At 46.0% G+C, this 21351-nt stretch overlaps 1 protein-coding gene across 2 annotated transcripts in view; it reads right to left on the bottom strand.

Annotated features, from left to right (window-relative positions):
• Positions 1-21351, bottom strand: part of WDFY4 (WDFY family member 4) — a 295982-nt gene that overhangs the window by 257682 nt on the left and 16949 nt on the right. For both annotated transcript variants that reach the window (XM_043596828.1, XM_043596827.1), the window contains exons 2-6: positions 16296-16546; positions 6632-6746; positions 5444-5550; positions 3503-3637; positions 936-1125 (exon numbers count right to left, since the gene is read on the bottom strand). In XM_043596828.1, the coding sequence (XP_043452763.1) occupies positions 936-1125; positions 3503-3637; positions 5444-5550; positions 6632-6746; positions 16296-16529 (781 nt within the window). In that variant the 5' untranslated portion in view covers positions 16530-16546. The remainder of the gene's footprint in view (positions 1-935; positions 1126-3502; positions 3638-5443; positions 5551-6631; positions 6747-16295; positions 16547-21351) is intronic.

Genomic DNA, 21351 nt, shown 5'->3' with positions numbered 1-21351 from the left:
GCACAGTGCTCCAGGCAGCAGGCTCCCCACTGAGGTGGGAATTTTCTTTTCTAGTTATTGTCTTGGACGGCTAACAATAATGACACAGTGAGAGAGCCCTGTCATCAAGACACACAGCTTTTCCTCAGGGGTCTCTGGCTCAAGCCTATGGGGGGGGTACCCGGGCTGCTGAGCCTCTTAGGACCAGCTCAGCTCAGGGTCATTGCCACTGGGCCCTGGCCTCACGGGGAGCCCTGAATCCCTAAACTGGGGCTGACTTTTGGTCCTGGGCTCAGTTACAAGAGGGTGGCGGGCTTGCTGAACCTGCTCAGCTGTCACCAGGTGATGCCATCTGTTATGGGACACCCCAGAAAGAAGGCAGATCACAGGGCAAGGGGTTGCTATTCCCATTTTACAGATAAAAGAACTGAGGCACACAGGCACGTACGTGCCCAAGGTCACTCCACCATGAGAACAGGTGGACAGAGCTGGTGTCCACACCCCAGCTATCTGGCTCCAATATCTATGGCCTTAACCCCTGCATATGCTGCCCAGAGCAGAGCCGAAAGGAGATCGGGCATCTCCAGGCTTAGGATGTTTGTCTCCTCCTGTTTGTGAGCTGGGGACCTAGGCAAGTTCTTGCACGACTCTCAGTCTCCGTTTTCCCCATCACAAAATGGCATTAATGTCCATCTCAAAGAGACCGAGGAGATGCTATACAAACTATCTGCTGTGTGTCTGTTTGAGAGTAAATGAGTTCCCCTTTCCTTCCCTCCTCCAGTGGAGCACCAACATAAATAATAAAAGCACTTTCACGAAGGAAACCAAGCAAAGAGTCGTCTACTGGGCACAGGTGGGCTTCCGTGAAGACCCTGTTTGTTCATCTCTTTTTTGGTTCCAGGGTCTCATTGTAGAAAGTGGGCCCGTATCCCACCCCTGGTCTCCTGGGGTCATACCCTGCAGGTATTCAATGATTCCAAGGTGCTGGGCCTTGGAGATTGCCCTCAGCACACAGAAGGTGGGCTCCTTCCAAAAGCAGCAGCTGTGCTCCCAAAGACAGGTAGTGGCAATCACTAGAGATTGGAGCTCATTTCCTGACAGAAGTCTCTCCAGCCCCTGAGACTCACTGCAAATGTTCAGCAACATCTGGGGAAGAAAAAAAAAAAAAACAAAACAGATGCCTAGTTAGGAAGCCTCCTTCCTGTAAGTAACAGATTTCTTCCCTTGTTTTCCAGAGCTCTGAGGGTGTGTCTCAGTGCCAAGGATGGGTCGTATGGGTCACCTTCTGCCCCAGAACAGCATGGTCAGTGGTGCCCCCAGAAAAGGGTGACAGAGCTTGGGCTAAAGTCTGCACTCCTAATCCTATGCAAGTAATCAGAAAAACAGAGAAGCGTTTGACTTAGAGAGGTGTCCTTCTACATAGACACGCAGGGAAAAGATGCCATCAAAGGTTAAAGGATAGGATTAACAGAACCCAGTGTTATTTAAAAAGAGATGTGTTCCCAGATCCCTGGTTGGCAGTCAAACTCTACTTCTCATAAGATTATGAGACTGATCCTCTAACTTCCTATCTGGACCCTGTGCCCCCACCCATCCAGCCTTTCTATGGCTGCCAGAGGGACTTCCAGTACCTTCCTGCCACTTGGGGTAAATCATGGCTCACAGAGTTCTGCACAGACTAGCCCTGCCTCCTCTCTGACATGATTGTGTGCAGCCCTCCCTTTGGCTCTTGGTGGTCTAACCGGATCTCCTTCAAGTTTGACATATATGGAAAGCTGCTTCCATCTGAATCCATTAGCCCCTTCTAAGCATAGGGACAGAGTCCAAGCTGAACAGTCATAGAGCCAGGCTCCAGACCCCACCTGCTGACCTTCCCAACAGTAGCCATGGCCATGTAACCCTTGGCTTGGATGGCCATTTCTGCGCCTATCCCCTCTCCCCCCGCCCCTTCACATCGCACTCCAACTTTCAGTTCCTGTTTCAATGCCATTTCCTCAGAACGGTCTTCTTTTATGCTCTCCTATAAATCAGGTCCCTTTGTCCTCATTTCCCAGCACACTTGTCACTTTGCCTTCAGAGCACTTAAAAAAACGGACACAGCTCTCTAATTACGTGATTATCTCCCTTGTTTGGCTTCCCCAATTTTCTGTCACCTCTGGTACGATGCTTGCTGCTGGAACCAGCAGTCTGGCACAGAGGAGTATGTGGGAGGAGCTCACATATTTTGCAGAATGAAATAAGGAAAACCCTAAGGAATACAGACATGCCCCGCGGCTCGCATTCTACCCATTCAGGGGCAGAACCATGAAGGCAGGGCTGCACCAGTTCTTTGCGGGACACTAAAAGCCACGTGGTAAAGACTTGTCAAAGCGCCCAGTACCGCAACCTGGCCACCACTTAGAATATGGTTTATATACAGATAAACGATGCCTGAGTTTCCAGCAAATGCAGCTTAAGGGATAACCCACCATAAGTAAGCTTGTGACATAACCTCTGGTAATGAGGACTCTCGCTTGAGAATGAGTCTAAAATGGATATTCATGTGAACGCGCATTTACAATGCACAAATGCATTTGGAAATTCACAAAATCACCTGCTCTGTGAGCCACTGCCTGAGGCACTGGCCACACAAAGATGAGTAGGACTTATGGCCCTCCTTACCCTCCTCCCAAGGTGTCTTCCTCCAGAGAGGCAGGAGGAGTTTTCTGGAGAATACAGCATACTGGGAGCTGAGAAATCAGAGCTGGTCAGTAAGGGGCAGGAAAGGAGTAAGAAGTTATGTTAAAAGCTACTGCTGGTAGTCAGAGAGGATAGAAAAGATGGGGAAGGACACCAGGAAATTGCATTTGATGCTTAGTGGCCTGAGATCACTTCTGGCAGGGGGAAGGAGGTGGCCTCACAAAATGGTCTTGGCAGCCGGATTCCCAGGGTCCCAATCCCAGCCCCGCCCCCCACCCACCGACTACCTCTGTGACCCCAGAGCCATGTTTACTCACCAGGCGCTAGTTCGCATGGAATCAGAATTGTAATACTACACACATCCTGGGATGGAAGAGAGGGATCAGGGAGGGGACAGATGTGAGGCTATGGCACAGGTGGATACAGGGAAGGACTTAGAAAATGTTGGCTGCGGTTATGCAAGTGCGGTTGGCGTGCTTGCCCTCCGAGGAGGCAGGGGCCAGAGACAGGAGGTTCCAGATGCTGGGGAGGGGCAGGCAGGACCCAGGAACACAGCCTGGAGGAAGCTGCTGGGGCCGAGTGGACGAGGAAGAGGAGCAGCACACTCTTCTGGGGGAGAATGACAGAAATAGCGACACAGGGATGAAACGAGATGGAAAGGGGAGAACAGACATTTTCCAAATGCACAAGATCCTGGCATTTGCAGACAGCGTGGGGGTCGAAGATGAGCTGGCTCTCCAGGAGGACAGAGCGGCTTCAGGACTAGGGCTGAGAAGGACGGAGACACCTCCAAGAAGCAGAGCGGGGTCTTGGCCCAGGGGTGTGGAGCCTTCCTCTGACTCACCTGCACAAACATCCTCTGAACTTGAACATCATTCTCTAAAACCTCCTCCTTTTCCAGAGGAAAGACAAAGAAGAGGTAAAGGCACTTCAGGAGCAGGGCTGGAAGCCCTGATGCAGCAACTCTGCCCAGCGTCTCCTGCAAGAGAAGAGCAGACGTGACCCATGGCCACAGACCCAGGGGAGCACTCTTCCAACCCAGAGCGGCACTGTCTTTTAGCCAGGAAGACGGGTAAATCATGTCCTCTCTGTGGGCAATGCACTCTCACGTAAGAATGGGGACAATCACAGGACCCACCCAGAGTGGCTGTGAAGATTATGTTTCCGCGAAGCATACACTAGGTGCTCGATAAACACGGCATCTTTTGTAAGACAAACAACTCGAAGGAAGGAGAGGAGGAAGGGAGGGAGGGACAGGTGCAGAGCAGAAAACAAGGGCTTTCCTAAGTGATCACACTACTGATTTGGGTAGTTGCCTCCGGATTAGCTACAACCTCCGCGCACGTATGGAATTGTGTGCGTGGGAGCAGGTGCGGCATTAATCTGAAGCATACTGTCCACCCAATTTCCCGCCCAAGTGACTAATGTGACAGATATGGTGGCAAACTGAGAAAAAGAGAGAGGAAGAATGCACAGTCTGGGCCGGAACCAGGAATATAACGCAGGCGGTTGGTCCTACCGTTCCCCCTAAAAGCTTCCAGTGCAGGGTAACGTCGGCCCCTGTAATTGATACCTGGCTCTGCTGTGACCCTGCTCAGGGTGGCTCCCCTGTCCTCCATGCCGCACTGGCTCCGCTGAAAGCCAATTGCCTATTTGTCTCATTGCTTTTAGGGCTGGCTGCTCACAGTGGAAAACAAGCCCTTTAGGTTAATTTTTACTACCGGACTGTAAATAGTCCTTCCCCGGAGGGCAGAAAAGCTCCTTCTCTGGGCTTCAGGCTGCCGTGCTGAGGGAGGTCCAGGCAGTGCATGCAGAGGAAAGGTCACGTGATCCTCCCTGCCGTTAACAACTGCACACTGAGCTCCTCTCACACCTCCGTGCACTGTTTCAGATGCCCAGCTGATATCTGTGTTCACTGTTAGCCTCGGGGTGGCCGTGCCCCTATGTGGCTCCCTCTTGTTCCTGATGCTGAGTACTGGCACGTGGTGGGCACTCTCACCAGACAAATGAGTCTCTGGGTCTGCCCTGCCCGGGACCTCTGGCCATTTCTGCTGATAGCCACAGCTGCCGGGGACTGCTTCTGCCTAAGAGGACGCCAGCCATCAGCAATCCACTCGCAGGGAAGCACCAGGCCCCCAGCTTCACGGTGGAGGACACGTACACAACCAGGATGGGGCACCGGTGGGAAGGGAAGAAAGAGAAGCCAGCCTCATGTGGGTACCATCTCCAGGCAGGCACGGGACAGGTGCTTAAGGTGGACTCCCTCCGTCTGAGCTTAGCAGACGGCAGTAAAGAGCAGTGGCTCAGAACACGGCCTCTGGAGTCAGACATTAGTCACAGAGGGTGCTAACTAATGTGGCTTCGCAATCTGACTCAGAGGGCTTGGGGGAGGATTTATTGACCTGCATGGGACACACTAGCCTTGCCCCGACACGGAAAATGGTCCATACACATCAGCCATTGTTAATCCCTGCCCTGACCCTAAGTCAGAAAACGAAGGCATTACCACCGGTCCTAAAATTAGCCACACAACAGAGTCACAAGAGGTGACACAATTTGCCCAAAGTTACACACAGCCCGTCAATGGAAAAAACAGGATTCGAATGTGGATTTCAGATGCTAACGTTCCCATGTCCTGTATCAGAAGGGAATTATGGCAGGAGAAATGACAAATCAGTATCATGGGGGGAAAGACACTCCAGATGCGTCCCTGCCCTTTGCTGGGACTTCCGCGGGACATGGACGAGGAGCTCCCAAGCTGGGGCCCGTGGGACCTGGAACTTACCGAGTTTGTCCCCGTGAGCACATACACCGACTTCAGGAGCAGGTAGCCATCCTGATCCACGTCCCCTTTCCACCGCAGCAACTGCCCCGCTGCCTCCCTCGCTTGCTCTGGCAACAGCACATGAAGGGGAGAGCGTGTCACCAGCGGGCAGTGCGGTGACCTGCCCACCCAGCTCTCTCTCCACTTGGCCTCCTTCCCCGTGAGAGGTGCCTTAGCATCCTTAGGGGACTTCTGTCTCCTTTCCTCTCCACAGTGCCTTCTGCACCTATACCAGATAGCTCACACTCCGCCAGATTAATCTGCCTGGAGGATAGTCTTTATCATGTCACTATTCCTGTTCAACAACCTTCAGTGGCTCTCCATTACCAAATAATTGCAAGCTCCTCAGCTATTGGACTTCTCACAATCCAGAATCTTCGCCCCACTTGCTGTGTCCTCGAGCCCCTTACATTGCAGAGACACCTACATTCTACACTGTGCTCAAGATTCTCCTTCTCCCTAGAACTCCCCCCTGCCCCTCAGCCCCTGGGGTCACCGTGAAACTCTGCCCAGCCTCCAGGGGCCAGCCCTAGGAGCAGAAGCATGCATGTCAGGAGACCCCAACACAGAAAACATGTTTGTCTTTGACTTCTGTGTCTTTTCTGGATCGAGCTATTCATTGAACACTTGGGTGTCACCTTTTTGCTAGCACCCTGTCCCAGAGACCCTGGTCCTGTGTGTGTGTGTGTGTGTGTGTGTGTGTGTGTGTCCCTTCCAAGAGCAGCAGGGCTCTGCTGGTCCCCCTTCCCTCCTCTGCTGGCCTTTCCCTTCATTCCCAACATCCTCAGTGGCAGAAATGAGCCTGTGGGGTTCTCTGGAAGGCACCACTCCTACTCCACTAGAAAAGCAGAGAGTGGGGGCGCCTGGGTGGCGCAGTCGGTTAAGCGTCCGACTTCAGCCAGGTCACGATCTCGCGGTCCGTGAGTTCGAGCCCCGCGTCAGGCTCTGGGCTGATGGCTCAGAGCCTGGAGCCTGTTTCCGATTCTGTGTCTCCCTCTCTCTCTGCCCCTCCCCCGTTCATGCTCTGTCTCTCTCTGTCCCAAAAAAAATAAAATAAAACGTTGAAAAAAAGAAAAGCAGAGAGTGGCTTTGCAGAAGTCCCGGAAGGAATATGCAGGGGTGTTTTGTCTCCATAAAGTGTTCTCTTACCTGCAGGCTTTCCCACAAGTGCCTTCTGTATTTCTTGGGCAAGCTGGTTAGAAATATCTTCTGCTAGGCTTTGGAGACTAGGAAAGGAGATGATCCCCACAGAGTTTTCCCAGGCCTGAAGTGCAATCAAAAAGATTCCATCAGAGATGTCAAAGCTACAAAGCAAGGCATGAGAATCACCTTGCCTCTCTCCCTGCCAGCCCAAACCAATGAGTCAACTCGCTGTCCCAGGTGTAGCCCAAAAGTCACTGAATCACCTACCCTAACAGCTTCCATTCTATCCCTACCTAGTTGCTATGAATTCTTCAACTTCCATTGAGCTCCAGACCCATATCCAACTGGACCCTGGGTGTCCGCCCCTGAATTTGTGCTCTTGAAATGTCAAATACACATAATTGAATCCATTGCCTTCCTCCCAAATCCGCTGCATCCTGTCTCAGTGAACAGTTCTACCAAGCACCCAGTTGCCCTCATGGGAAATTCTAAGGTTAATTTCCTGGGCCCCCTCTCCTTCATGTGCCTTAGCCCATCAAATACTACATCTCACTGGTTCTCCTCTTGCATGTTTCATGTTTCTCAGACCTGGTGTAGATATCTTACGTTTAGTCATGCAATTACTTCCTTTAACAAATTCTAAAGAGTGGGATTACAAGTTGCAAGCGTGTGCTTTCTATTTATTTTTTTTTTTCAGTGTTTTGGTGAACATTACCAACTCATTCCCCAGAAAAACTTTACCTGATTATCCTCTCCAGAGGCCCCATGGGAGAGGACTAGTTTCTCTTCACCCATTGGGCACTGTCATACTTTTTCATTTTAAGTGAGAAAATTTACAGAAGAAAAAAATATCTCATCTCAGTGGAAGTCCTGTGACTACTAAAGTAAATGAAGACTTTTAATGCTTCTTGAATTGCCTGCTTTTACTCTTAGCCTATTATTCTATTAGTTATTTATTTAAAAAACAACTCTTTACATAGAAAAAATGTTAATCCTTGGTCCATAATAGTCTCATGAGTTTTTCAAATTTATGATTTTGTCTTTTAATTTGGTATTATTTGGTTTTGCTCTACAGAAAGTTGAAGTTCACGTGAAATGAAATTTCTCAATCTACTGCTTTGTTTTCTGGCTTTAGTCCCAGGCTTAGGAAGTTCTTTCAAGTCCAACTGGTTGTTGCCATTTTTAATCTTTTTCTGTTTGTTTTTTAATTCTTTACAATTCTTTCTTCTCTGCTCCTTCTCTATCACCATCCTATCTGGTCATCTTTTGCCTTGGACTTTTTCTTTTATTGGTTAGGATACTATTTAATAGAAGTCATTAATTTTAAAATTCCGCCTGGGATGCCCAGAATTCTCTCCCCATCTGCTTTTCCTTAGAATCTTCTCCTTTGTTCTATTGTGTTGTCACAGGCGGTTTACCAGTCCCAGGATGAGGAGAGCTCTCTCCAGACCAACAGTCAGAGCGGAGTGACTATTCTTGGCACAGGACTTGAGTTCCTGGCAACTTCGCCCTTCCCGGTTTCCCACCTTTTCAGGAAGGGAGGCTGCTGGGTGCGTTCCTGGCAATTAGTGGCCTCAACAAAATACACTTTTGTTGGACTGCCATCCACTACTGCTCCCACTGGCCAGCCACATTAAATTATATCCCTGCCCAAAGCTGTGACTGAGTTTTTTTTCAGCTGAGATCCTCCTTCTAGAAAAGGTGAAGAAAGCATCAAAATCCCAGAAGCAAATGTGTCTCCTTGCTGTAGATTCTATTTTTATCAAAAAGTAAAAACCTTTTAGAAATTTTTTCTATACTAAAAGATGCTACATACAAAGGAAGCAAGACACAGATTGAGAAAAAATATTTGCAATGCATATAACTGACAAAAAAAAATAGTATCCCTACAAATTAATTTTAAAAACCCTAATTTGTTAAACAGGCAGATGAAACAAGGAACTTATAAAAGATACAATCAATAGTGAATTACTAAGAACGAGGAAAATGCAAATTAAAACTACAGTGAGATAGTCCTACTTTTCAGGTTGGTGAAAATGTAAAGCCTGACAATGACAGTTGTGGGGAAAGTTAAGTGACCAGGAAACCCCCATGCTCTACTGATGGAGCACAATTTGCTAAAAGTCCCTTTGAAGAGTACTTAACACAATCCAATAAAGTTAGAGGGGGACACATCCTATGACCCAGCATTTCCTTCCTAAGTATATTCCTTATAGAAATGTTGGCACATGTATACACGGAGACATGAACACAAAATGTTATGCACTCTATTTGTGATTGTGTAACACCGGAAAAAATGAATGTTCATCAATAGGGCAATGAATGAATAATGTGTGGCCTATGTATGTAAGGGTATTACATAGAACCGAAAAAGAAACAGAGCTACATGTATCAATACGGATAGATCCAGAAATACAATGTTGAGTGGAAAAAGCAAGTTGCAAAAGTACATTACAATCTGAATCTAGAAAAACCTGTGAGTCTACATATAAATTTCACACTAATATCACTTAGGATTATTAAAATGTATTCATATCATTGTGTAATTTGGATATATATTGGATATATACTTGGATATGTGTAACACATACCGTATCCATGTAATATACTCAATAGGTATGTATATGTATTATATATAATGTATATATGTATATATAATATATATAGGTGTGTATATATGTATATATACACACACACATATATATATTTATATATATATATAAATTCCCCCACAGGGAATAACTCAACAGGATGTGGGTTTCCACTAGGAAAGGGCAGAAGGGGAATGAGCTCTAGAATGCATGCATAGGTGGCTTTACTTTATCTGAAATGTTTTATTTCTCTTCTATGGGTAATGAGTACATGGATATTTATATGTGGATATAAATATCCATATATGGATAACTTTTTGTACCTGAAATTTTTTTGTTTCTGCCCTATAAATGGACAGTTGCCCCTTTCCTTTGTAATTAAAAGAGAAGTCCATCAGAACTTTGCTAAAACTACAAACATGCTAGGTGAATGTTAAACACTACTGCACACAGTAGACCTGCAGCAAATATTTGATAAGTGAGCACATGAGTATCAAATCCACAATATGCAGATTGATGGGCGAATGCATCGCATGCTGGTTTCGTGCCAAGTGCTGAGCCTAGCACTTACTCGCCTTGTTTTCATTAATCCTTACAACAACCCTTTGAGATTGGTGCTGTTATGATTATTCCCGCTTTATAGAAACTAAGACTGAGGCAGGAGAGTCAGCCCAGAGAATCAGGTAAGCAGCAGAGTGAAGAGTTGAGTTATCTCACGCACATGCAAGTAGCATGTCCATGTCTGAGAAATTTATGGCTACCACCTAGAAACCAGCTATCACCTGGAAACTTGAATCCCTGGAAAGAAAGAATCAGTCCTTTTGGCTGAGAATTTCTTATAAGATTATTTCCTTCCCAGGACTGAGAACTCTGCTATGATGTCTACTAACAGATTCCTGTGCCTCCTTCCCTGCACTGGCAAACCCCTCAAAGACCAATTTGCAGGCAGTTGACTCAGAAGCATCTAGATCGTCTCAAGCAGTGGGATTCCTGCAGGCACTCCACAATAAAGTAAATTGGGCCACTGTGAGCTGAACAGTAATTGTACGCTCAGCCAGATTCTCCCAAGGCTCAGACTCCTTCCTGGGACCACAAAGGGCACTTCTGGAGGCCACGTTAACTCTTTCAGGCCACTGGGGTGCTGTTTGATGCACAGAGGCAATCATTTACAGAATGGTACCACGGAGACCCCAAAGAGTTAAGGCAGTTTCCAAAAGGACCTAATTTTTTTCCCAAACTGGGACTTACATGCTGAGAGAATATTGCTCAATATTTTTAAAATTTTTTATTTACTCACATTATCTAAGCTGCACCATCATGCCTTGTGGCTGTCTCTCACATAGAAGAAAGAGAAAGGAAAATGATGCTGTGGTCTCCAAAGGAAAATGAGGAATCATAAAAGCTCTTGAGGGGATGGGAGAAAAATCCAGCTTCGGAATGACAGAACCTGGCTGGTTTTCAAGGATGGCTGCAAGGTTACTATGTCCTCATTACCACAGAGTTTGGTGGTTTGGTCCTTAAGTGAGTTCAACATGTGTCAGAGACTTTATGTGAATCTCCCCTGCTAGTGTGACAAGGTTGACCCTCTCCTTTCTAAAAAATGATGTATCAAAACTTCACTAACACAACAAGAATGTTCTTTCTCTGAGATGGGAATAAACCATGTTGCAGACCCCACTTCAGGGCGGGTAGGTCAGGGATGGATAAGGAAGGGTACACGCCTTCACTGCCCCCTCTGGACACTACACTTGGGAACGATTATTGGTCATCCTTATTATTCTGTTTAATGTTACTTCTTTATCTTCCATTTTCAGCTGGGTCCACACGTGGCTTCTGTGGGAATGACTGACCACGTTCAATGGCATCAACTCCACACCACTGGCACAGCTGTTAGTCTAAGAGCACCTGTACATACCTGTGTATCTGCACACATGCATATACACACACGTGTACAAACACATGTCCAAGTACAACTGATTTAATGTTAATTCCAATCCCTCTGCACTAGGAAATGAATGATTCCCTCCACTGTTATCCACTGTTCTGGCTATAGACTGCTCTATAACAACCACCACAAAATTGAGTGGCTTCTTTTCTTCATGGATTTGCAGCTGGGGCAGCTAACGGGCTAGACATCCACTTGCAAGATGGCACATTCACATGGCTGGCGAGTTGGTGCTGGCTGTCAGCAGCAAGGTCAGGGGCTTTGGTTCCTTTACATATAGGCTTTTACTCAGGGCTGCTTAGACCTCCTCAAAACATGGCAGCAGAGCTCTAAGAGTGACAAGTGACAGGAAGAAGAAGCTGCAAGTCTCTTGAAGCCTGGACCCGCACACATCACTTTGGCCCTATTCCATTAGTTAAGCCATCACAAATCCACCCAGATCCCAGGGGAAGAGATACAGATGCCATCTCCTGAAGGGCGCAGTATAGACTCATTCTCAGCATCTGTAACCTACCACATCCACAGCTCTCTTTTTCCCCATGTGTCCCACCCCCAGGTTGTCTGTCCCAGACAGTGAGGAGTCTTACACTAACTGCCAGGGTTCCCCTATCTCACTGCCCGTTTTCCCTCAAAGTACATATTCTAAGAACAATCTCCAACAACCACATCTATAGCTCTAGCTTTCCCCATGTCTATTATTACCAACTATCTCCGTGCAGTGTGAGGACCTGAAGTGGTTCATTTTCCCCCAAAGCAAACTCAACCTAAAGGCCAGCAGGACCTACCCATGCTTGCTAGATGAATGCCTTCTTCTCTTGGTGTGAGATCCTATGATAGGAAGGGTTCTAGAAAGACCAAAGCCCAAGGCTCATGGCATGAAAACAACAGTCAACAAAATCTTTCCTAAAAACACTGTTCTGCACGCTAAGAAGTCATTAGCTCTGTGCTGCTTCCTGTGTGATGCAATAAAACCTCCCTGTCTGCAACCTCCTGGAGCTATCTAGACATCACATGTATAGGGGATGACATCCTTTTTGTACCCAAGGGGAATATCGGTACTAGCCAGGCAGAGCCATATGTCCACTGAGTCATAAGACAGGAAAAGAACCAAATGAGTTCTGCTCTACAAAAACCCCAGCACTGCCTGAGGGACCCCAGTGGTGAATGACACAGGCCTGGCCAGAGTGTCCAGGTTAAGTTCTGTTCCTTACTAACAACTAAGCGACTTTGGCCAAGTTACGCAACATCTCTAAACCTCTCTTTCCTCATTTACAAGGCTGGGATAAAAAATGGCACTCTCTTCATGGAGTTATTAGGGGGGCTTATAAACACTAAACAAAATGCCTAGTTTAGGTAATTAGAGTCTAGTGAATATTACTAGCGATTATCAGTGAAACTGATCACCTGCCCTGGCTAAGAACTCCTCTTTGACATATGGAGAGAATTGAGAGAGACTGGTGGGGGAGGAAAGCCTGTAGTTGTGGATGAGAACTTCCTTTCTGACTCATCCTTTCAGAGCCGTTCCTTGCCAGGGGTCCAATGCCCTGAAATTCCATTAGGCTTTTCCTTATTACCAATAGCGTATCCAAAATTTTGAGTGGGTTCACTTGTTAACAACCCCACAGTTGTTCTTCAACTTGGGAGGCAATGGGGCTGGGAGGTACTTCAGAGCCAACCAAGTGCATCCTTGTACTTGCCTAGCAGTTAACGCAGAGTTAGGGAGAACGTTGTCCACTGTAGGCTCAGAGGAATCAAACATGAGACAAAGCCAAAGAGGCTAAAGGGAAGTTCTTTGGGAAGAAGATGTGAAAGAAGCAGCTCTGAGAGGGTCAGAGGCATTTGATAACAATGCCTGTTATCAAATCTCAAGACTCACCGGGTCAAGGCACATGGCAGCCCCTCTCCCTCCCCCACCTCTCCCCCTCCCCAGCACTCGCGCCTGTGCTCTCTCTCTCTTTATCTCTCTCTTTCAAAAAGAAACAAACAAAAACAAGAATATTCCAGATAATCTTAGTTTTCCTTGGGCCCAAAGTGAAAAGAGTCAGGTATAGAGAGTTGAGCTCCACCCAACAAAGAAGTCCAAGACTCTTTTAGATACACTAAGTTGTCTCAGAGCCCAATGGGGGCATGGTTACCATGACAACCAATGCATAACTAAGGCTTTAGCATAACTTTTGAAATTCTTATATTTCCAAGGGAGTTCTTTATAGGCAACCTTGAAGAACACTGTTTTATGGTTATAAAATTCAGAACAGAGTGTTTTCAAGCTTGACTTCTTATACAAGGACCCGTATTCCTAGTATATGGAATGTTCATAAGAATATATGGATGTTCTTCGTCATCAGATTTTATCTGCACTATACTGAAAAAAGAAAAGAAAAGAAAGAAAGAAAGATAGAAAGAAAGGCAAAAAAACCCTCTGATCTTCCCCATGTTACTTTCCACTACCAACTTTTTTTTTAAGTTTATTTATTCCGAGAGAGAGAGAGAGAGAGAGAGAGAATTCCAAGCAGGCTCTGCACTCTGTGTGGAGCCAATGCAGAGCTCAACCTCACAACCATGAGATCACAACCTGAGTGGACATCAAGAGTCGGACACTTAACTGAATGAATCACCCGGGTGCCCCCCCCAACTCTTAATTAAGAAGCCTGTGGTCTCTGGCTCTGGTGGGGTTTTATTAGTTACAGCTTAAAAGAAACAACAGGTTTGTAGACATGTGGGGCTTAATAAAAGAATATAGATTTTAAGAAATGATAATAATTCTGCTTCTGCAGCATTCATCAGAGGTGAGCTTCAGGGATTCGAAACATATCAGATTGTGTTGGCAGTTTGGGGAATGGTGGAAATAGTATCTCAAACTACACACACAGTTAGTATCCTAGAGGCTGGTAGAAAGGTAATGACTGTGCTCCCCATGTGCTGTGAACTTTACAATCATCACTTAATCTTACCCTCACAGATTTCCAGCAAAGTGCTATTGGTTCCACTTTACAGATGAAGAAACTGAGGTTCAGCAATATTTAATCATTTGTTCAAGGATGCACAGCTAATTAGCAATGGAGCCAGGACTTGAGACACCTGCTCTCTTTGGCCCCAAAGTCCATGTGTTCAACAATAGGGCCATTATGTCTCTAGTTACAAGAACAGGGCTTGGGAGGCATGAACCAATATCAAAGTTCAGTGATAGGAACTGCTTGCTATGCATGAGGCCACAAGCTCAAATGCCTACAGATCAGGTAACATAAATGAGTATTGTGTGTTGGGCGAAAGATATTGGGGAATGGGGGAACTGGAGAAAAAACTGAGAAGTAGAGACCATCTTCTGTCTAAAAAGGGTGCCCCTAACCCTCTCCACCCAATTATCAGTACTGCATCTACCAACATTTTCAAGAGAAAACTGGAAATCTGATTTTCATGTGAAAACTTTCCATTTTGAAAAAAGGGCCACAAAGTCATTGTTAACCCCTAGAAGCCAGACAAAACACATTCTGGGTGTTATTTAGTATCTTTCACTCTGGACTAAATATTCCATGACAGTAAAACCTCTATCTGTCTTCTTAGTGCTTAGTGCTGGGCCCCAGGCCCCAGCACAGGGTATAAGAGCTTAATGAATATATGTATAACAAATGAATGAACTTAAAATCAACAACCTGGAAAGAGGTAAAGAAGGACCAAGCCCTGGCTCTTGAATGAGAGTCCTTTCCAGAGCTATGGCTGCCCAGATGGGTAGGAAAGAGACAAGGCAATGGCCAAATCCACTCACTTCCCAGCAAATTTTGGTGGGGGGCAGGAAGTGGCTCACACTTTTCCTTCCATAAAGCAAAGTTGACCTGAGAACTGGGGAAGACTCAACCACCCCCACCCCCTCCCCCAGAAGCTAGGGTCATCAGGGCAGGGAGGGTTAGGAATGAGAAACCTGAGCTGTGTCTCCTAACCTAGTTCTTCTTTTCCTATACATTCCCTATGCTCCAGTTATCCAGTCTGTGAAATGAAACAGATGCGGTATAATAAGTCCAAAAGATGGAGGAAAACAATGAGTTAATGGGCAGTAAGCTACCTGGCAAAATTTTTTTATAGAAAGACATGCCTAAGTGTTCAATGTATCCTAGAAATACGATCTCAAGAAGATTCCCATCTTTGGAGGCTCTCAATTATTTCTGGCTAATAAATTAGATGAGATATATCAACAAGGGGGTGTCCCAATAAAAACCTGCCAAAGTCTCCATTTGTCTTAGTCTAGTTTCAAATGTGAAAGGATCTCATAGTCTCTGAATGTAGCTTTGAATGTAGCTATATGTTTTCTTTTTAATAACCCCAAATCAATAGTCAAGCAAAAACTAAGTTCTCATAAAAAGTTTCCAACTCTGGGGGTGCCTGGGTGGCTCGGTCAGTCAAGCATCTGACTTTGGCTCAGGTCATGATCTCATGATCTCCCGCTTCGGGCTCTGTGCTGAGAGCTCAGAGCCTGGAGCCTTTTTCAGATCTGTGTATCCTTCTCTCTTTGTGCCCCTCCCCTGCTCACACTCTATCGCTCTCTCTCAAAAATAAATAAACATAAAAAAAAATTTTTTTAAAGTTTCCAACTCTGCAACTTAAACTCCAACATATGCAACTATAAAGCAGACCTCACAGGCAGCACCTTTGTTCTGAGACAAAAACGGGAATCTTTTGCACCCAAGCTGTCACCAGCTGCCACTGGCCAGAATGGTAGCCCAGTGGACAACCTGGGCTTCCCTCATGGGCCTGTGACCAGGTTCTCCCAAGCCCCACTGTTGGCATGCTGGTGTTTGAGGTTACCCACCAACTCTGCACCCCAGGAAACACATTCCTTTCCTAGCTCCAGAGGAGCTGGTCTTTCTCTGGCTCCTATGTTGGGATTGTGGTTGAACAATATAATTTTTTTAACTAAGGAGACAGTATTACTCAAGAGCCAACTGTCCTTTCCAACTCTTCCTCATCCTGGAGATGAGCCTTGCTTGCCATTTTTATTAAATAGCAAAACACTCCCCTCTAAGCAACCCACCAGGGACCACTTGTGATGATATTAAAACCACCAACTCCAGCTTCCGATCATCCCAGAAGTGTTCCCCAGAGCACCGTATCATCTTATGGTTTCAAAAACAAGAATACCGACCTTTAGGAACAGTGGGAGAAGATTCAACAGGCTCTGCTGATGCTCAGCCGGGCTTCCGTGAGCCAACTTCTGATATTCCAGAAACTTCCTTTCTAGCATCTCCCAGAGAGCAGTGGGACCAGGAGACTGGCCTCCATGTGGGAAGTCAGGCTGAGCAACATCAGGCTGGCCTTCATTTTTGGAACCTGGACACTCAGCTCTGTCTTCAGCCCTTGAAACATCTTCTGCCTCCATGCCTTAGCAAAGCAGATCTGAATTCAGAACAAAAAACAAAAATGTAAAGTCCTGTCACAGCACTTCCCGATGAAGCTGATTGGGAGACAAGGTACTGTACTCATTCAGTTCAGTTCCTACTGAGGATGGTTCCTCTAAGAATCTGAAACTGACTAAAATAGGGAGACTTTTTAAAAAAGAGATTCTGACTTAGACGTGACTTATATTGACAATCTAACTTGTGCCAGGCACTGTTGCTGGGCTCTTTACACAGACTCATGAGAGCGGTGGGCATTCTTATTTTCTCTGTATAAGGAAGGAAACTGGCTGGGCCAAAGGCATATGGGCAGGTAGACATCCAGTTGAAAGGCAAACCGTTAACACCAAAGCTTGCTTTTTGTTTTTATTACATGATGCCGCACCTTTTTTAAAAAGCAAAGTAGAAGGGATATGCACAAATGCCTCACCAGTATTTGTACAAGCATGCAATTCTGTACTTCAGTTGTAACTTCCTTCTACCATATGAGTCTAAAAGGTTACAGGTTTTTCATTCTCAGCGTTATTTGCTTCACATTCAATATTTTTAGAGAGCTTTGTCCTCAAAAGGACTCTAAACCCCATGCTAACTTAAAAGACCTCCTTTATTAGCACACACACGGGTGACTTGTGCAAGCTGGAGATCTTGGGTCAGTAGGCATGAGGACAAGAATTTATGCAATGAAAGTAGCCAAAGACCGATTTGCCAGATGGGTAACCTTGAGAAGGTGCCTTTATTTGTGTCCTTGACTTTTCAGTTGTCCCAGTCTTTAGTTGAGTCATGACTGACTCCCAGCACAACAAATGCTTGTTTGTTTGTCAGGAGTACAGGAAACTCCGAGTGGAGCCCAGAATGTCCAGCTCTCCTGCAAGAAGCCCTCCCCAACCATGACGTCACCATGTAGGAGTCCATCCTGGAGTCTGTCCAGTGACCAACAACCACCAATCATGGGGCAGCAACCAGACAGATGGGCACAAGAAACGGACCCGCCAGTATTTTTCTCTGGGCTACGGCAGCTGAGGGGCTATGCCACGCTTTATTTTTAGCCCAGTACACCCCCCCCCCTGCAGGCTAGATCGGGGGTGAACTAAGAGTCATGTGGCCAGATAAACCATCCCTCTTTGAATCATTCTCACCCTTTATGTACGCAACTCCACGAGTCCCTGATGCTTCTTCCAACACATGTAGTTACTACTCTCAAACTTCATTTTGTTACAAAAACCATGTAAGTTCAGTGTCAAAGTAGGAAAGGAACAGAGTATCAGGAAGCATACCGAGTATTGAAATAAGCAAACCAGCCTCAAAAATTCTCTGAGCAGACAATACCAATTTAGTCCTACAAGCAAAGCTTAACGTCACTTATTTTGCAAAACTAACTTGATCTCAGTCATTTCTTGCTTAGACCTCTGACAATCAGAAACAAAACTTAAACTGTCTTCCAAGGTTGATATGAGGCAACCATGGACCAATTCCCTGTCATTTAAGAAAATTCTAATATTTTAACCAATCACTGCGAAGAATAAATAGTCGGTGCCTTCTCACTATATAAGCTGCTTTATAACAATAGACCCCTGAGCAAAGTGTTCCCACTTGGCAAACTTGTCTTTTTTGGTATGTGCACAATCAGTTTTCACTAATTACTACTTCAGTAATTCATTGGTTTTTCTTTGGCTGTTTCTGAGCCTGTGACACTAACTTGCCCTTATCCAGAAAAATGATTATTGGTATTTCATGTTATCTATGAATATGTTTGATTAAAAAAAAAAACATAATCCTAGGGGCGCCTGGGTGGCTCAGTCAGTTAAGTATCCAACTCTTTATTCCAGTCCTGGTCATAATCTCGTGGTCCGTGAGTTCGAGCCCTACATCAGGCTCCTCACTGATAGTATGGAGCCTGCTTGGGATTCTCTCTCTCTCTTTCTCTCTCTCTCTCTCCCTCTCTCCCTCCCTCCCTCTCTCTTTTCCCCTTCTCTGCCTGTACACTTTATCTCTCAAAATAAATAAACTTTAAAAAAAAACATGCTCCCTAATATTGTTGAAGCAAACTTTTTATTTATACTTTTTGCTTTTGACGGTTGGTTAGCTGGGGCTTGGTAGGAGTTTTGTTTCCTTTGTTGGGTTGACCCTCGGGAGCAGGTGGTAGGGTGCCACACATTCCAGCACAGTCTTCCCTGACCTGGACCACGTTCCTGGCTGGCTTTGTCAGTTTATTCACTTCTTCCTTAGCCCTCCTTTCCCCACTCACATTCCCTTCTTCCCCATCCCGCCCACCCCACCTGCTTAACAACACGGGTCTTTATAAAACATGACATAGGTGGGGCGGGTGGCTCAGTCTATCAAGTGCCCAACTTCGGCTCAGGTCATGATCTCACAGTTCGTGAGTTTGAGCCCCATGTCAGGCTCTGTGCTGACAGCTTGGAGCCTGGAGCCTGCTTCGGATTCTGTGTCTCCCTCTCTCTCTGCCCCTCCTCAACTTGCACTCTGTCTCTGTCTCTCTGTCTCTCTCAAAAATAAACATTAAAAACAAAACAAAACATGACACAGGTGATATAATTTCTGAATACAGGCAATTCAAGTTCCCTGAATGACTTTCTGCATCTTTTCTGCAGCTCACTTTTTCACTCAGCACTGCGCCTTCAGACCTAGCATGCGTCTCTGTGTTTGTCAGCTGCATTCCTTCTAACTGCTGCCCCTGTTACAAAGTGGGCATCGCATGCCTCTTTGATGTTTCGCTCCACAGTCATGGCCAGATTGCCCATGACTTCCTACAGTGCACTCAATTTTGTTCTGGATATGCCCATGAGGGGCCCTTCATGGGGTTGGATGTGACCGGCTCTGCATATGAACTTGGGGGCAGGAGTGCTAAGTCAAGGGTACACACCTGTTTCATTCAACTAAATGCCACGAACTAAGATGCTTCCAGAAAGCTGGCACCAGACCACACTTTCCCCACAGGCTCCTCTACCATCTCACCAATTACCCATGCTCTAATGTTTGCCAATCCGATTGAAGTAAAGCGATCCCTCTTTGTTATTTTAATTTGCATTTCTCTAAGGAGTCTGAGCATCTCAGATGCCTCTTAGCTATTCGCAGCTCCTCTTCTGTGAACTGACTATTCATAACCTTTGCTTATTTTTCCTTGCCTGTCTTTTTCTTGTTGCTTGGCGGGAGTATAGTGAAGAAACCTGTCCCTTGTTGGTTTTACAAATCACAAATATCTTCTTGCAATCCATTTTTCTGATGAATTCGTTTAGAATTTTGTTTGTCACAAAAACGTATCATGAATCTTCGTGTTGTCGCAGGTCCTCCACATCTTCATTTTGTTTTTATTTATTATTTATTTTTGAGAAAGACAGGGAGGGTGCAAGAAGAGGAGGGGCAGAGAGAGAGGGAGAATCTCAAGCAGGCTCCACACCATCAGCAAAGAGCCCAAAGTGGGGCTCAAACTCCGGAAACTGTGAGATCGTGACCTGAGTCGAAATCAAGAGTTGGATGCTTAACCGACTGAGCCACCCAGGGGCCCCATCTTCATTTTGAACGGCTTACGGTGGCGGTAGAGTCATGCTGGTCGTTCATTTAATTAATCCCCTACATGTAGGTATTTAAGTAGTTTCAAATTATTCGCTACTATAAACACACCATAATGATAGGCCTTGTGTCTAAGTCTTTCTTATAGCCATGAACAAATAATAGATTTAATACATTCTGAAATTCCTAGAATATAAATAGCTGTACCTTGACACGTATTTCCAAGCCACTTCTCCTTAAACACTGCATCAGTGTATAGTCTGCTGACCAAGAATGTATCAGAGTTCACACTTCCTGGGGTGCCTGGGTGGCTCAATCTGTTAAGCGTCCAACTTCAGCCTAAGTCATGATCTCGCCATTCCCGAGTTCGAACCCCACATCGGGCTCTGTGCTGACAGCTCTGAGCCTGGAGCCTGTTTCAGATTCTGTACCTCCCGATCTCTCTCTGCCCCTTCCCCACTCACACTCTGTCTCTCTCAAAAATAAACATTAAAAAAAATTATGAAAAGGAGTTCACTCTTCTTCACTTATCGCTTTTTAATTCCTGCTTATTTGGTAGGTTAAAAAGCAACGGTGCTGACTTGTGCACACACACAAAAGCAATGGCTTCTGTGTTGCATCCCCCCACATATTCTGCTGTCCTCTTTCTGTCTGGTTGCTGCTCAGTCTCCTTCAGGGGCCCCTGCAGTGGTTTTCTGGAGTCAGATGCCAAGTGTCCTCATTTCTTGAGTTCCCTCAAGCTACTCCCCTGAGAGCCACATAGGCACTGCATGCTAGCTCTGTGAAGGAAGTCACTGCACCTATGTCGGGGGTTGGCACAGCATAGACGCTCAAACAAATGTTAATGTATGAACGAACGAACGAATGAATGAACCCGTATGCTGACGGCACCCGGATCTTTCTGTCTGTAGTTTAGACTCCTCTTCAAAACAAGTTTTTTTCCCCCCTCGCTCCAAGATCGCTACTCGAATTTCCCCCAGACTCGGACAGTCCCTGTGTCCAAACCACTCTCTCCATCCCCAACAGAGCCAGCGCAGACACCCCAATGCACGGGATGGCTGATAGAGCCAAGATAAGTGTTGCCTCCATCACATTTTGCGGTCACACCTAGCAGGTGCTACTAATAGATTCATTCAATAACACGCCTCGGTAGGCTTGCAGCCACGCCACACTTTCAGAACAGGCAGGTGACAAGATAAGGTGAAAGTGTGGCCCTGAGGAAAGTAGCTGGATGTCCAGGGGAGATATCAGAAACCCCTTCAGGTTTCCTCTGAAATT

This window comes from Prionailurus bengalensis, chromosome D2 (genome assembly GCF_016509475.1).
Source record: "Prionailurus bengalensis isolate Pbe53 chromosome D2, Fcat_Pben_1.1_paternal_pri, whole genome shotgun sequence".
Classification (NCBI taxonomy): Eukaryota; Metazoa; Chordata; class Mammalia; order Carnivora; family Felidae; genus Prionailurus; species Prionailurus bengalensis.
The sequence above is the reverse complement of the archived record's forward strand: the minus strand, read 5'-3'. Positions and strand labels throughout refer to the sequence as shown.